General features: G+C 36.6%; 1 protein-coding gene, 1 non-coding gene and 1 pseudogene across 3 annotated transcripts; all 3 read right to left on the reverse strand.

Annotated features, from left to right (window-relative positions):
- Positions 1 to 2,926: 2,926 nt before the first annotated feature.
- Positions 2,927 to 5,165, reverse strand: LOC109506077 (uncharacterized; annotated as a pseudogene).
- Positions 5,166 to 6,676: 1,511 nt separating this feature from the next.
- On the reverse strand, positions 6,677 to 6,769 carry TRNAY-GUA (transfer RNA tyrosine (anticodon GUA)). Its single transcript has 2 exons — positions 6,733 to 6,769; positions 6,677 to 6,712 (listed from the first exon to the last, which is right to left on the reverse strand). It is a non-coding gene; the product is annotated as a tRNA-Tyr (tRNA).
- A 1,071-nt stretch (positions 6,770 to 7,840) lies between these two features.
- LOC105048635 (probable pectin methyltransferase QUA2) lies at positions 7,841 to 16,716 on the reverse strand. Of its 2 annotated transcripts, none has more exons than XM_010928015.4 (9): positions 16,538 to 16,716; positions 15,404 to 16,023; positions 15,191 to 15,320; positions 13,165 to 13,405; positions 12,146 to 12,368; positions 11,835 to 12,004; positions 11,385 to 11,688; positions 10,370 to 10,508; positions 7,841 to 8,137 (listed from the first exon to the last, which is right to left on the reverse strand). In XM_010928015.4, exons 2-9 carry the CDS (start codon positions 16,009 to 16,011, stop codon positions 7,982 to 7,984), a joined length of 1,971 nt encoding a protein of 656 aa, XP_010926317.2. In that variant the 5' UTR covers positions 16,012 to 16,023; positions 16,538 to 16,716; the 3' UTR covers positions 7,841 to 7,981. The 2 variants fall into 2 exon arrangements, with proteins under 2 accessions (XP_010926317.2, XP_010926316.2); XM_010928014.4 differs by having other exon boundaries at positions 12,146 to 12,377.

Genomic DNA, 16,716 nt, shown 5'->3' on the forward strand with positions numbered 1-16,716 from the left:
ATCTACAAGTTTGATCTATTTAATAAATAGATTAAATTTAAATTGACAGATTTTTGATCTATCATGTATCTGATTCGATCTCTTGTCTGATCCAATCCAATTGCCAGCCTTAAATATGATCTTTATGTGATCTAATTTTCATATCAAAGTGATTGAGGGTGAATAAGCATCATAGATTTTGCGGCCATTTGGTTGGAGGTAATCTGGCATAGAAAAATAATTTTCATATCAACGATCATGTTTGGTATGCAAGAGGAAAGAAAGAGATGATAAAAAAATTGATGGGCCCATACTTATTTTTTGGAGAGAGAAAGTAAAACAAATATCATGGAAGGTTGGTATTTGATAAATTTCGGAATGGCAGTAATCCATAGTTGACAAAAATATCCCAATAAAGATGCATATGTAATTATTGGATTTATTCTCGTGTCTTTACAAATTTATTCAATAAAAAATTTTATAAAAAATTTAGATATGGTATTATATAAAGCATTATGTAATTATAATCGTTACATTAAAATTCATTGGAGATGACAATACTATCTTTATATTAAAAATTTATTTTTATGTCTAAAGATATATTTATAAATTTGACTATATTCTTATGTAGATTTACCTCAAACCAAATGTAGAGTATTTTTTCAATATCATTTTTCAGATTAATTTTCCACCAACCAAATATAATAAAAATTATTTTTTTATAATTATTTTTTTAAATAAATAATTTTTAAAAATTAATAGATTATTCTCTCATCCGACGTATCTCAACCAAACGAATCCTTCGTAATTAGTTATATTCCCATGGTTTTTCAAAAGAAATTGAAATCAGCCAGGTCTCATTTAGGCTTATCAGGAAAGGAAAGAACAATGTCACTTACTTCCAGCTACCAGAGAAAACCGTCAGTGGCCAATGCGCAGAGACGGTGTTTTCACAATTTATCAAAGGGTTGGATACGTTTATAGAAAAGATCGCAGCACTTCCGCTTAAAGATCCTAATATCTCTACTAATTTAAGTGTAGGATGTGATTTGATAAAGTTTATACGTCTTATGAGATAATAATATCTATTTAGAATCCATTTGTTATTTGACCTTGGAAGGACCTCCATAACTGTGTTGATTGGGGCGACCAGATTCATTGCATTCAAATTGTGTAGGCCTTGCAAGTCGAACTCGAACCGGTCCATTATCTGACCCCAAACTTGCATCTAAATTGGTCCACAAGATGCATTGTATTCTGGAACCACCACACATAATTATTAATTAATTACTCCGAACTATTATTTATATAATCCAAAAACCAAATTTCTTTCAAATGAAACTATCCGTGAAAAAAAGAAGCCGCACGGATAATGGAAAAGGGCATTTGTGAAAGCATGAGCCCTTTGGCTAGTTGTGTGCATGAAAGGATGAAAAAGTCCCACACAAGAAACAAAGACCATCCTCATATTACACTCCTTGAAAGCGCTTGATTCATGATATTAGAATACAACCCTGCCACCCCCACTACATGGGATTGACGCCTTTTTGGGATGGCTTTGGCTTACAAGTCTAGAAATTTAGAAAAGAAGAGTTGGGGCTGATTGTATTGGTAACACATTTAAGTGGAATCTGGGTCGATCCTCTATGGTGCTTGTTTTGCATTGCAGAGAGCTATATATGCTCGATGGTCGTTATGTCACCTATCTTAGGAGATTGATGGCTATGTTTATCTTAGGAGTAAAGATGATTGCATTGAGGTGCCAAATATGGTGGGTTGTTCGGAAAAGCAATAGCCATCTGTCTCTTGAGATGGATGATATTGTAGCTACCGAAGCATACATAGCTGTCTATGAACAGGCACTGTTGAGAATCCCGACTCGATTTAAGTGATGTTACTATGGATGGAAGATCAGAAGTCAAGATGCTGTTGGTCCTAATATAAACAAGCTAATGAGTAAATCAAGTTTACAATGAGTTAATAGGTAATTCCACACACTTTTACCATACCTCAATAATGATTCTAACCTACACTAATTTGGTTATAGTCAAATCTGAGTTCAGATGCCAACCAAATTGATTGTTGATGAAGAAGTAAGCTAGGATCAAAACTATGGAATTAAATAAAAAAATAAATAAAACAATGCATGGAGTTTATCGTCTCTTTTATTTAGTCCAAGATGATTTTTTTTTAGGAGACAAGGAGACTCAATCATCCAAATCCAGTTACTTGAGATACACAATCTAAATCTCAAATCCAAATCTTTGATTGTTAAACGTTAGGAAGTCACCATTTGGATAAGCTCTAATTTACTTCGATTGAAACATGATTCAAAATTGGATATGATCTAATTCAAACCAAACCAATTGCAGAATTTTCTTTGTTCTAGAATGAAAACCCAGACCGAGGAGAGACTTTTGCTGGCAAGATCTAAACAATTTGTAGCTCTGATCGTTTATAGGCAGTTGAGGGGAATTAAGCTAGTTTGAGCTGATTGGGGACCTTAAAAGGAAGTGAGAAAACCTTGAAAGACTAACATTATGTGAGCCCAAGAGAGGACAAATCAGAAGAGGATATATGCCTGTCCCAAAGGTTGCAATCACGAAGGCCGGGGCGTTTGCCCTCCTCCCTCATTCTATCCAAGACGTCTAAAAGGAGAGAAATTATTACATGCACCAGATGCAAGTGAATCAAGGCAAATCTTGGAGTAGTCGATAGCACGCAATCAGGGAATAGGTGAAATACAAGGGTAGCATGGCATATTATCTATCGTGGGTTTGACACAGTCCAATTACACCCGGTGCATGCAATACGGAGGCCTAAAAGGATGGGACCGTTTCCAAATGGGCAGCTTAGGTGGCGTATTCAAAGTCCTCTTACATGAAGCCCTAAAGCAAGTCTCATAAGTGAAAAAATTATTGATTGAATCCACCACATCATTTTTGGATCAATTCAGCCAATGCTTAACACGTCGCATGCTAGATGGAGCAAAAAAATCACCGATTTCCACTAAACCAATCATGACTTTTGCCCTTTTACTTTTATTGGCACAGAAGCCATAGACGGGTGTAGAGAGGCAATGGAGGCCGCCGTTGTGGTAGCCGATATCGCCCCAAATGAGCCACTGCAAGATGGAGTAGGATGCCCACCAAGCGGCACTGGAGGGGGCGTAGATGATGATCAACATGCCGAAGCCTCGTTAAAGATTACGTAGGCCGTCTGATTCAAGGATCTTCTTGAAGGTGTCCACCCCACCGAGGTACCTCACGGCATTGATGTTACCTTGGACCATGAGGCTTGATAAGCCATATATTTTTACATTTATTTTAGATATTTTTGATAATTTATGATAATAACATCTTCTAAAAAATCTAATTTCATAAATAAATTAGATTTTATTACAAAAATAAATAATTTTAAAAAATATAAAATTAAAGTGTATTTATGAAAAATATATGTCAAGCTAATTGAGCAATTTAAGCACCAAAATAATAAAAAATTAATGAGCAATTTAATTTATATTTTTTTTCTATTTTTTAGATGCAAAATTGGAGCAAAAATCAAACCAAAATATCAAAAAAAAATAATTTTTATAGCGTTCGGTGCACGGTGGACCGGCCGCTCGGTCCATAGAAGCAATGACGCGGTCCACAGAAGTAGTTCACGGTCTTTGATGCGGCTCATGGCTGGCAGAAAAGGTTTTGCGTGATCAGACGGCAGAGATCATTCCAAACACAAGATCGAATGGCTGAGGATGTGTTTTACCATATCCAACGGTGGTGGCCCACACCTAATGCACGATCCGATGGTCCAAATCAATCCTGATCGAGATCCAACGGCTGTGGTTGGTTGCCAGCTGAAAACTAAACGAAGAAGAAAATCTGATGCGCCATTCGACGACTGAAAATCGATCTGAAGCTTAATCCGACGATCAGAAGCATTCCCAACTATGAATAGGAGACTCTTTGCACAATCCGACGGTCCAGAATCGATCCGGTGATTGATCTAATGGCCAGCATTGATCCCGATTGAGAGAAGAAGATAAACAGTGATTTTTGATGCGATCTGGATGGTCCAAACAAGATCCAACGGCCAGAGTTAAAGAACATGGGTTTAACACAATTTTTAGAGGTTTTAAGACTCCTTTGGCTAACAGAAAAAGATAAAAAATTCACCTATAAATAAGGAATCCGAAAATAAGAAAAAAAATTAATAAAAAAAATTAAAAAAAATAGAAGAGATTTAGGGATCCAAGAAGAAGAAGAGAAGTCAGATCACTCCACAGAGTACAAAGAAAGAAGGAGAAGTCATCAACCATCTTCTCAACGAGGCTGCACCGATCAACTTCAGATCCTTGTTACAGATTTATTTTTTTTATTTTATTATTTATTTAAAATTTTTTGTAATTAAATTTTACTTTCAATTAATGTAAAAATTTATTTTCTTGCACTTTAAATTTTTATTATTTATTTTTGTTGCAAGTAGATGCTAGGATCTAGTTAATATCTTAGTATCAATTTATTTTTATGCTCTTTAAATTTTTTTATTTATCTTTATTGTAAGTAGAAGTTAGGATCTAAATAGTAGATCTTAGTACTTGATTTATTTTTCATACTTTTAATTTTTATTTTTCGACTTAAATTATTTTTCTCAAAATTTTATTTTTTTATAAAATTAAAGATTTCAATTCAAAATACTGTCTTCTCTGTGGATTGATCCGACTCGCTACTCTCTATGTGTTTTTAATTTTTATTGAAATCAAAATTAATTTGATAATCACAGTATTCTAACGACAACATCGCGATCCTATCACTAGCTTAAGATGTCAATGGAGACCCACAACACCTGGGCAGCCACTGCTATATTGAGCCCGGCAACCACTGAGGCGGCTGCCATCATTGTCAAATCAAGAACCCTGAGTTGGATTATGGTGGTGTCGCCGATGCCCTTGGTCAGCCCCAGTGCTCTCATATATAGAGCCCGAGTGGGGATGGTTCTCATGAGTGGCTTTGCGAACCTTTTGTAGAATCCTCGGAGATTCTCATACTAGAGGATTGATGCCACAGCCTAGATAGATCCACGATGGTGGTGGGCGCATCACCTGGACCGGGTATTTAGCACCACCATGGAAGATGGATCTCTGCAACCGTTGCCGCCCCACTCTCCTCCTCCATCCCCAAACTCATGGCTCTATCTTATTTCCTACCTATTATATTAACCTTCAACCCGTCCTCCATTTGGATAATATGCAACTAAATGCTAGCCCTAATCATCTCTCTATATACATTACCCAAAAAATCAAAAAAAAAGAAAATGGTCTGGCCATAGAAAAAATTTAGAACCGATGAAGAAGCGAATGGAGCGTTTGTCAAGAGTACCTGATGTCGGTGTGCTCGGCAGCAGAGGAGGAGACGAAGAAAGAGAAGAATGGTAGAAGAATAGGAACGGCTTCATGGATCGTGATTGATTTCGTAAAACTGATGATTTTTTTTTCGCTTCATCGAGCCTGCATATCAAGTCTTGGTTAAATTGATCCAAAAATGACATAATGAATCTACTTAACCAATAATTTTTTTCAAAAGATCGGAAGATATTGAAAAATTATTGCATGCATCAGATTCAAACGAACCAGGGCAAATCCCAAAGTATATGCACGGTGGATGGTGCACAATCCTTCATTAGGGCTAATAGCAAGTTGTCATGCTGAGCTCAGAGCGAAGCTTGGATCCGCTTAGCTCAAGCCCCCATTAATAAATGCCAGGGTAAGTCATGCTTGAGGCAATAAGTTTTGTTAATAGTAAATAATTTTTCTTTCATTAAAATAATGAGATGATATTTGACATTTTTACATTTTCATGCAATAAATGCATGATCCATTTTGCCTTTCCAAGTATATACTAGATGTCACAGAGTCCAGTAACAAGGGGAGAAACACCAAATGATTTATTTATCACACGCATGCCTTCTTTATTTCAAAATGTTACTTGTGAACTCTCGCAAGAAGGAATATATTGTTTGTCATCATTAAAGTATTATACTTCTACTATCTTTTCTAATTCCAATTTGGATGAAAAGAGGCAACTCACTACAAATTTGATGCATTGAGCTATGATTGTTAAACAAATTTTTATTGTACAATTGGAGTTAACATAAATCTCTGGGTGAATATTTTACGATACCCAAATTGATGCATCATGTACTATACAATGCATACAATCCCCCCATGTGTTTAGCATATTTATATTTTGTATCTTGTTGGCGTCATTACGATGAAAAATGTTGTTTCACATTAACTCTTCATATTTTGACTACAATACTCACACGAAAAAGAGAATTTGCATTCATGTCTATTGAGGAATGCTATAGATATCCATAGAAATGTCCAAGAAAAATATCCATTACCATTTTTTTCAGGGAAATATGATAAATAATCATAGAAAATTTGTGCGGAAACTAAAAAAACGGTGCACGTTTTTTCTTTACGGTAAGGAGAAGGATAGAGAAGCACATGACCAATAAAAATGTCCTAAAAATAATTTCATTTTTTTGGAGAAAAAGGATTAGAAAATTATAGTAAATTTCAATAACAAAAATTTAAATTTACCCATAAAAATGTCCTAAAAAGAATTTCATTTTGTGGAAAAAATGATGAGAAAATTGTAAGAAATCTCCGGAATAAAAAAAAATTACAAAAACATCCGACCTGCCGGATTCGAACCAGCGACCTAAGGATTTCAGTCGTTTACAACCCAACTACAGTCCTCCGCTCTACCAACTGAGCTAAGGTCGGTTTGACAAAGTTCGCGCCTATTATCTAATCAGAACTTTCACTTTCCACAACAACACGGACATGACAACTGCCCCTCGAAAATGTTTGCAGAGATAACATGATGCACGTCACAAACAGGAGTAATGTAAATTCATGTTATCCATACCATAGATCTGAAAACGCTAGCATCAGATTCTGTGACATATCTCTGCTTCAACAGTTCGAGCATGTTAAATATATAACAGTGTCGGGTCAGTCCATGCCATAAGGCTTCAAATACTTAGTGAACTGTTTCTTTAGTAATTAGAAATTTTGGTACAATTATTGGATGTTGGATTCTTCGGGGGTAAAAAAACTTTCAAATTCTCATGCTACAAATATCGAACACTGATGCTTTGATATCCTCCAATTAAAATTACCCCATTGGAACGCACATGCCTCATGTGAATCTTGTTAAGAACACCATCAGCAAAAAAATAAAAGTGTTGGTTCGCGATCGAAATCGAAATGGTTTGAAATCGAAATTATCAAATCTCCCAAGTGCTTGGTTCGTACTGAAATCGAAATCGAAATCGAATGAAAATTTGAATCCATAAAAAAAATAAAGATTAAATTCTATATAGATTGAGTCATTCCCATTCCACTCCGAAATCAAAATATACTCCTCCCAACCAAACAATTGAAATAAAAATTATCCTTCTGATTCCGATTCTAAACCCCACTCACCCCAATCAAGCACCCGTAGTTCATCTCCCTTGTAAGACATCCTAATTTTTAAGTGCATGTATCATGATATGCACTTATCTTTATTCCTCCTTTGTTTCGGTTTTAGGTGGGGTTTATTCCCGAGTTATCCCGGATAAATAGCCAACGGCCTAAGAAGGCCCTGGTCTAGCTGTGATCCGTGAGACATGCCAACCTTCATCATTTGCAAACCTTCATCATTTTAACAATCTAATAATCACTTGCAAACCTTCGTCATCATATCCTTTTCACCAACAAAAATGAATGTACCCTTTACTCTCCAACCTGCTTTTTCTTACTTACATGATCCATGGACACCTTGCGGTTCCACATTTGAATGAGGTCAAATCCGCCAACAAATTCTTCTCCCTTCTTCCTTGTTAACTGTAGTGGATACCCTTTATGATGTGAGTTTATGACAATTACCATCCACGATATAATCGAATACCATATATCATGGGAAAAACGAAATATGGTGAATCCTCTCTATTACTGTTGTTTCTTGAAGAAAGGCTTCTGACAAATTAGCAGTTTCTCATCGCCGTTATTGTTGAGCTCCAACATGCGTGCATCCCATCTTAACTGTGTTCTAACAGATCGGGCTGCTTCAATGAGAGGAGCTGTATCACGAAGTATTACCCAACCCTGCATACAAGCAAGCAAGCAAGCATTAGCTTTCGAATCAAAGTAGCACAAGAGCAATGATACATCCTACTGGATTTGTGTTGTACTATAGTGCTTCATGTCAAGGTATAGGCAACTATATTGGAGATGCTGAGCAGTTCAAACTTGAAGGATTAAGATATTTGCATTCTATAGGTACTTTAAAATTCAATGAACTTTGATTCTTTAATAGAATATGGATCCAACTGATTTTTTTTCTTTTTCTGTGGAAAAGAGAGTATTTCCTGACCTCTTGAACTAGAAAAACAAAGGGAAAAAGAAAAAGTACACAGAGCAAAGGCATGAGCCAAATCTCTTGTAAAAGGATACCGTAGAGTACAAAAGTCCAAATCAGCCAAGCAACCATGTCCATGTATAACATGGTTGATGCCCATTGAGTGTTAGATTGCGCTATAGGCCAACACAAGGTGCAGGGAATCACCCAAAGCATGTTCGATGAAGAAGAGTTAGTGAAATTTTGTGATAACACTGTAGTCTAGATCTTACAGATAGCTATTAAAATGCCTTGAAAAATGAAAAATCATACAAATATAATTTGCTTATTGTAGCAGACAGGCCAAGACAAACTTCAATAGCTGTGTCTTATGGTATCTTCGCTAAAGTAGTTGCTGCCTTATAAGGATTCAAAGCAATCACTAAGCACATTTGAACAGAAATGGGGACTCTATTGAATAATAAAACATGAAGTTTTGGCTCCTCCCACAGAAAACTTCATAAAACTATACTTGCAGAATGAATTAAAGCAAAACTCTTCCAAACTTCAATACCAATAGCCAATTCCTAAAGATGGCTGTTGAGCCCTAAAATGAATTATAATGTCTGCAGAACGAGGCAAAATCTCGATAAAAACCTGTCTGAAACTATCGAGCCATATCCACCTAATACAGGCAAAACTCAGCAACACTCAAATAATAATCCAGTTTCTGCAATGAATGTAAAATCCCTAAAAAAGTAGCATCCTCCTCCCAATCTAGAACTGAACACTGATTTTGATGGGATGAACTGGCAAGCTTATCATTCAGATCTTTGCTTGATGCAAACTGCATCTTCCGGTGCTTTTAAATGGGAAATTGTTCAAACTCATCTTATCAGAAGCCCCACAACATAAATAACCTAATAAGATCTGAAACAAGGTCTCTGAAATGCTGTTGCAGTCATGCTAATTCAACACAAGATCTTGTTAAATCCATTCTAAAAACCTTTTCTCCATGCATTCAAGTTCAACAATAACTCCAGCCTTAACTATGAATTAGGCTGATAATGTTACTCTGTACTAATCTGTATTTGGTAAAACTTACTACTAGATGAAACCATCATATAATTATGACTCTCCAATATATTTCATATTTAAAACATAAGCTTCTCGAGTATTCAATGCCACAAAATGATATAAGATAAACTTCAACAGAATTGGAGATGGTCAATACACTGTCTTGAGTGATTTGAAGATATTTAGGAGATACGTGAAATACTTTTGACCATTGAACAGAAATTTCTCCAGAAGGCACAGAGGACAATATGGCAGTGAGCCCATGGATATAGGTGGCATTAAGAGAACAAATTTGGACCAGCCCCCTCCAAGTTAAGAATTTAATCTTGCCAACCAAAATACTAACCCAGGATCTTAACTTGCGTCGAGACCTGGCATACATTACAATTCTCATACTCGATAGGGCAGGCTCGAATCCACTAATGGGCTTTGGATTTTCACCTTTATTTTCATATTCACATTGAATGTTAATTCCAACAAAAAAGTAGAATGAATAAACTTTGAAGATAAGTAATGGTTTTTTTTTTTTTTTGGCAAGGTTTCCCATGTGGGTATTGGAACCCATGCCAGTACCATCCTGGTACAGTGTCAGTATGCTCGGTACGCAGTCAGTTTGGCATACGGACTTTCGATACCCTCCCATAGTACATACCAGCCCAATACCAGTTTGGTATGGTACAATCGATATGCACTAATACTGACTGATACGGCATACCATGATTTCTTAGTACTTGTATTCACAAATAAAACTTCCTCATTTGTTGTGAATACAACCATAATTCTGCAGCTCAGTGAATGTCTAGATGCAATGCACAGTATCGTTTTCTTCTCCATGGCTGGCTGTATGAAGATCAGTTGCACTTTAAAACATTGTCACCAACATATAAGAGGTCTGTATGAAACTTTGTTAAAGAATAACATACCTCAGGTCTAAGAATCCGATCTATCTCCAGGAATATATCAAGCATCGAACACCTGTCTTGTTGATGGGTCTCGAGTGTTAGCAATCCTTCAGCATGCACCATATCATATGTTCTTGGATATGTTGGAAATGCTTCACACCTATCAAAGACAAGAATTCATAAGTAAATTTCTTATGTATATTTCTAAACTGAGCAAAGAATGGTAAAACAGGTCATTATCAAAAAAAAAAAAAACAAATGCCAAGTAAACATCAAAAAGTTAAAATAGTAACTCCATAATATTAATATCCATATTCTAGTAAAAACATCTCAGTGTTGAAAAGCCTAAGTACAGCCGCATGAACCATCATTATGAACACTCGAGGGTTAAAAGCTAAGAAGCTGGCTGACTTGCAAAGAGAAAAGGGAAGATCAATGTATGATTAAAAAAAATGAGGAAAAAAGTTGAGGTAGTGGCTAAACTGCAGAAAAAGCAGGAGGAGGTCTGGTAGCTAAAATATTTTAATCAGCAGAGTGGATCACTGAGCATGCATTTGGATTTACTAACAAAATCATGAATTCCACGAATTTGCATCTTTCTAAAAAGAACAACTAATGATTTTATACATTTAGGTGTTTAATTCTGCAGAAAAAAATCCAAAATAATCTAAAATAACATAATATTCTATTTTAAGTATAATATTCAGAGTCCTTGATTCTCCCTCTATACCATCTAATATTGTTTTTCCTTTTAAGCCTCCCCTTTTTAGCAACCAAAACATCTCCTAAAAATCTCAACGATTAAAAATTAAACTTTCAAGTCATGTAAAATGGTAGAATCATGCTTTTAATATTAGAAACCCCCAGAGCCAACCTAAGGGGAAAAGAATGATTTTTACCCCAGCAAGGTCAACATTTAGGTGGAGATAGAAGAAATGAAATGCTTATGCAAACCATTGCTTGACCATCAGTCAGCCAGAATAAAAGGAAAAAATATACTGCAAAGTTGTTGGCAAATAAAAGCAGTCATACATACCAATCATGATGAACACCAATGAATCCCCTATCAAAGATAAGAGGAAGGTAGTTGGGACCACTTGTGGGAACTACATTCATAACCCATGCAGTCTTCCCAGCATCCAATAAAGCAGCATTAAAGCCGCCAAACCGAGCATTCATGTCTAGTACATTTCTAAGCATGTTGAAGGGTGGGGAAGGATCATCATCACCAGGTCGCTTTGGATGATCTGAGAATATTAGAGGTGAAAGAAGAGACCAATAATTATGAACCACAGATTTCCAGTTCAATGCATCCTCTGCAAAGTCCCTTGACTGTAAGCCTGATGAAGGAAAACCATGGGTTAACAGACTAAACAGTGCAAAGGAAATTCCATTTCTAACAATGATTATTCATAACGCAGGTGTAACGGTACAATAATTAGTGCTTATGCAGGTTTGCATATTATTTTGGTGAATATGACTATACCATAGATGCCAAGTTCACTGGAGTTTAATGTAGCTTGAGAAGGCCATGGTGTCCGGTATTCAATAGGAAGCCACCGCTGACTTCCAGCTCCTGCCATGCAAGGCTTGAGTGGTTGGTAATATAAAGACTCAAGATCGTGAATTCTGTCACACACGGGAGGTCCAGATTTCCTAGATATGTTTTCATCAAATCAAGATAAATTAGGCAACATTCAAACGACATATATCGAGACAGATGACTGCCTTTATTGTCTAAGCTATGATCTGACAGCAGAGAGAAAAATCTAATCCAAAAAGAAGGTGATTGCATACCGAGAACTATAACATTTCTTATTGGTAGTCTTTTTCCATACAATTGTCTCATCTTGCTGTGACAACATATCCCAGCAGAGTTTCTCAGCACAATCACGAATAAGTGACCATTTCTTCTGATTAGCTTTATCATGCAGTGGTCTTTGAGTATTTATAGGTGAGGTCCAGACAAAGTAACCTCCAGGCCTCAAGAGTCTGTCAACTTCGATCAAGAAAATACCATCTGTAACATCTTTATAGCAGCAAGTTAGCAACTAGATGGACCAGCCAAACAGTGAAAAGAAACTTTGCAAATCCCCTCACTTAAGTGTCAAGTGTATGCCAATAATGGGAAGTCCAGCTTAACTCACCACCCATCTTCCCCAACCACCCCTGGCCCCCCCACCCCCGGCCCAAAAAAAAAAAACCAACAGGCCCCAAAAAATGGAGAAGATGTGAACATGTCTAGTTTTTGACAGTGGATGGCTCTCTGATATAAATAATTTAATCACAACAGTCAGAATAATTAATTGGACAGCAGCTGCAAGAGAAGTGAAACAGGTAGACAATTCAAAACTAAAACAATGATCACCACACACACACACACACACAATCCAGCATTTACAGAAAATAGTAGTCAAATGAGATAATTAAACAAAACCAAGCGTCCTTCACTGCTACTGATCATATTAGCAAATTTTCCCACATCATGGGTGACATTATTCTTGACTCTATACTTGCTCAACTTAAACATCAATACTCTGGAAACTAATTCCTATACTCTAACAGGAATGCTTCTAAATACGATTTGACATCAGAATTTGTCCTCTAATAAACTAAATGGCTATTTTGCTCACAGAGTATTTTCAATCACTTACATTTTCATAACTATGTAGCTGATTATATTAAAAAAACATTCAGTCAAGCTTGGTTGACTAGGATTATTGTGGCCCAGATACATTGCAGAAAGAGTAAATAGGAGATTCATACAATCAACCAAGAATAGTAAATTCAGAGCAATTATATAAGTTAATACAAACCTTTCTTCTCCCAGTCAATCTCACATCTTGCACAATGCACAATATCAAAAGAGAGGTATGGATATGGCAACTGTTTTGATGCAAAAGAACCAATCATAGCAGGCATGCCTCTTTCAAGAGTAATTTGGACTTGACTTCCAAAGCGCTCATAGTTGGCAATACACATAGTCAGCAACTGTCTGGAGATGAGGTGTGCTCCAAAGCTACCAAAGCCACACCCTATATCTAAGACAGTTCTAATCTGCAACGTTATAATTAAAAGTAATCCAGTTGATATTGTATATATAGGTGAATGTAATAAAGAAAATTAGATAATTTTCCAAAGATTGATGGTTCATACGTTTGAGGATGAAGTGATGAACCTTCCTGGAATCCAAAACTACACCTAAATTTAAGCAGCTACAGCAAGAATCAAATATGAAGAAATGTTTCATGTTAAGCATAAAACAGAAACATGTAAGAATCTTGTTCGATTAACTGATCTGGGTTTAAGAAATAGTGTCCAGTTCAATTTACATAGAAGTTTCTTGTTGAGGTCTAGAACCAGTTTCAACCTTAACAGAGATCGTCTCAGAATTGATTAAAGTCAAATGTAGCATAGTCAAGATTTTGGAAATATAATGTGAGGTTGGTCACATGAAACCATTACACCAAGCACAAAACCATAAATATTTTTGCAGTATTGAACACTGAAATAGACTGGACGAGTTTTCATTCTAAAGGAAATTTTGCCACAGATATTATACACATTCACAAAACATACAATATCAAATGATGAATGTATCTAAAATTAAGATGATATGATAGATGATTAAATCATTAACAGTAAATATATTATTTGCATATCATGTAAATGTCATCTTTGAAACTTAAAAATGGTGTACCAGTGCACGAGGCTCCCCCCACTCTGTCTGGGAAGGGTCAGATATATCCAAATTTACCCCCATATGCAAAAAGACTGTTTCCATATTTCAAATCCATGACACCCAAGTCATAGTGGAGCAACTTTATTGCTGCACCAAGACCTACCTCATCTTTGAAACTTAAAAAAGCTGCAAATTCATGAAAAGGCATAATTTTGTAACCAAAAATATAAAATGATAAGGAGAGAATTGGGAGATGTAGGAGGCTTTGGAAAATAAATGGATAGAAAAAAATACAGGAATAGAAGAACAATCCAGAGAACAAGAACACAAGGCAGTGATCATTCTAAGAAAAATCATGAAAGTTTGCATATCCAGTAAATATGTATATTTTTCCCTAGAAATCTTATAAAAAGATATCATCTAAGAAGAAAAAAGTAGTAGTTGAAAGGAAAATTAAATAGGTCCTCATTTTCTTCACAAATGGGTCGAGTCATAATTAATCACCAATAAAAATCAAGGTGGCTAAAACAAGGTCTTAGGTTTTTGATGGCAAATAATTTCATTAGCTCATGGCAATTGAAGTTGTAATAATCATCACATGCAGATAGGATGCATGGAGGAATTGTTATAGTGATAGTTTGATCCCAAGGAGCTATGAATATAAGATTACAAGATCAAATACCTGACTGCTTTCAAAATCAAGAAAAGAACAAACAATAAATGTAAAATGAGTTTAACAAAAATAGAAGGAGCTCGTGTGATCTATAAAGGAAGTGCAAATTCACACTGTACTTCAAAACAATCTGAAAGCATAAAACGTAAACCACAAACTAAAATTCAGTCCGAAGTATAACCCATCAGATCATTCTTTCTCATATAATTTTGATATTTTCCCACAGAATGTAATATCATCAGAGTAACATTATTAGACTCAAAAAAAAGAATTGTTGCATAACATTCATATAGCACTTAAAGTTAAACAAGCACCATTTAGAAAGTACCATTATCATACATTCAAAGTAGTTTCAGTAAATTAGCTTTTTGATAAATCCAAATATTTATTCTGCTCTTTACTTTCTGTTATAACCATCTACAAACTGAATATCTTGATTATTTTTAAGGACCAAACAGTGACCTGTGATAAGAAAAATTGTACTCACCCCTGCTTCATTAAAATTAGACCCATTTTTCAGCCCAATCATCTCCGCTATCTGATGTGAATAATCTTCCACTCCATCAACCATGAGGGAATCCGAGCGAAATGAGATCTGCTCCTCTTCCACCATCATCCTGCAATCCAACAGCTCATATGCCAAAACTGTCAAATATAACATAGAAATAAGCCAATTAAGAAAACAATGGAGCCACTGGACCTCTTTGTCAAGCTCCCAGAGGAGAACTCGAACCCGGTGATCTTCACATTCTCCTTCCAAATGAAGTCTCTCCCACTGGACCACCTAATGGGAATTCTATAATTCCTCGGTGGCAGAACTAAACAGCCATGCTCCTCGGCAGACTCCCGAACACACTTGCGCTCATACTCAATTGTTCTATCTGGATCGCCGGAATCCAGACTCTCCGAAACATTGTTGTAACATGGGACATAATCCTCATACTCAGATGAGCAGAATTTAAGCTCCCTCAACTTGGTGGAACCAAGTGAAAGCTCACCAATCTCCGAGAGGTCTGAGACGAGAAGCTCTTGTAGACGGCGGTAGCCCCGGAAGATGTGAACCTGAGACAAGGTGGAGATGGATATGGTCCAATAAAGGGAGCCGAAGAGGGCAAGCGCCATGACAAGGGCCAAGCCTAGCTTGACGAAAGGAAGCGCTGTCCCCTGCCGGCTCTGACAAGCTCCGGCCTCGTGCCCGACACCATTCTCAGCAGAATTCTTCGAGTAATTATGATCGAAAGGGTCTCTGTCGGAGATGCCAATGATCCGCCCACCGTCGGTGGACCACCGGGAAAGTGGCTTCGACATCGCCCACAGTGCCTGCCCCAATGGTAATTCACCAGACAACCAAATCAAACACCTTTAAATCAAATCTAAGCAAATTAAAGGGAGACAGCTTTCTTGCTCTCAAGACAAACAAGTATGGAAGGAGAAGACGGTTCTTAGAAAAAGAGGGGTAGGCCTTCAACTTAGTCACGAAAGGGTCCCCACAGATATCAATGCCACGGTAATGAAAGAGAAAAAAAGGAGGGAACTTTTTCCGAAGGGGGATCTTTGTGGCTCAGTTCCAGTTCAGTAAAGTACAGAACATGGCATTGGAGGCTAGATTTCTTATTATTCTATGAAGCATAACCGGACCTACCAGTAGATCATGAAAATTAGAAGACCAAGATGAGAGTTTTAGAAGAAAAAGGAAAAGGGAACGCATATGGGCGATGAGAAAGATCGAAAACATAACCCACAAATCCCAGCTTTCTCACGGTGAGAATGTCAGGAGTTGAATAAAACCAAAGCGGCATTGCATCATAGTTTCTGTTTCAATTCAAAGTCTCACCTGTGCCCTCGAATCTCTATGATTTCCTTCTCTTTTCTCTTCTTCTATGAGAGAGATGGCAAGAGAGGAAGAATACGCGTTCTTCTCCCGCCCCGTTTTTCTACTGCCTTCACTCGCTTGGGAGGCTAGATTCCATTACCCAACTGGATCCCCGCAACGGCAAATAATTATTAAAAAAA

This window comes from Elaeis guineensis, chromosome 7 (genome assembly GCF_000442705.2).
Source record: "Elaeis guineensis isolate ETL-2024a chromosome 7, EG11, whole genome shotgun sequence".
In the NCBI taxonomy this organism is placed as follows: domain Eukaryota; kingdom Viridiplantae; phylum Streptophyta; class Magnoliopsida; order Arecales; family Arecaceae; genus Elaeis; species Elaeis guineensis.

Coding starts and splice junctions, on each gene's coding strand:
- LOC105048635 (XM_010928014.4), bottom strand. CDS start 16,011: ATGTCGAAGCCACTTTCCCGGTGGTCCACCGACGGTGGGCGGATCATT. Junction 15,321..15,403: donor TCTGGGAGCTTGACAAAGAG/GTCCAGTGGCTC, acceptor GTTGGATTGCAG/GATGATGGTGGAAGAGGAGC. Junction 11,689..11,834: donor CAGTGAACTTGGCATCTATG/GTATAGTCATAT, acceptor TTCCTTCATCAG/GCTTACAGTCAAGGGACTTT.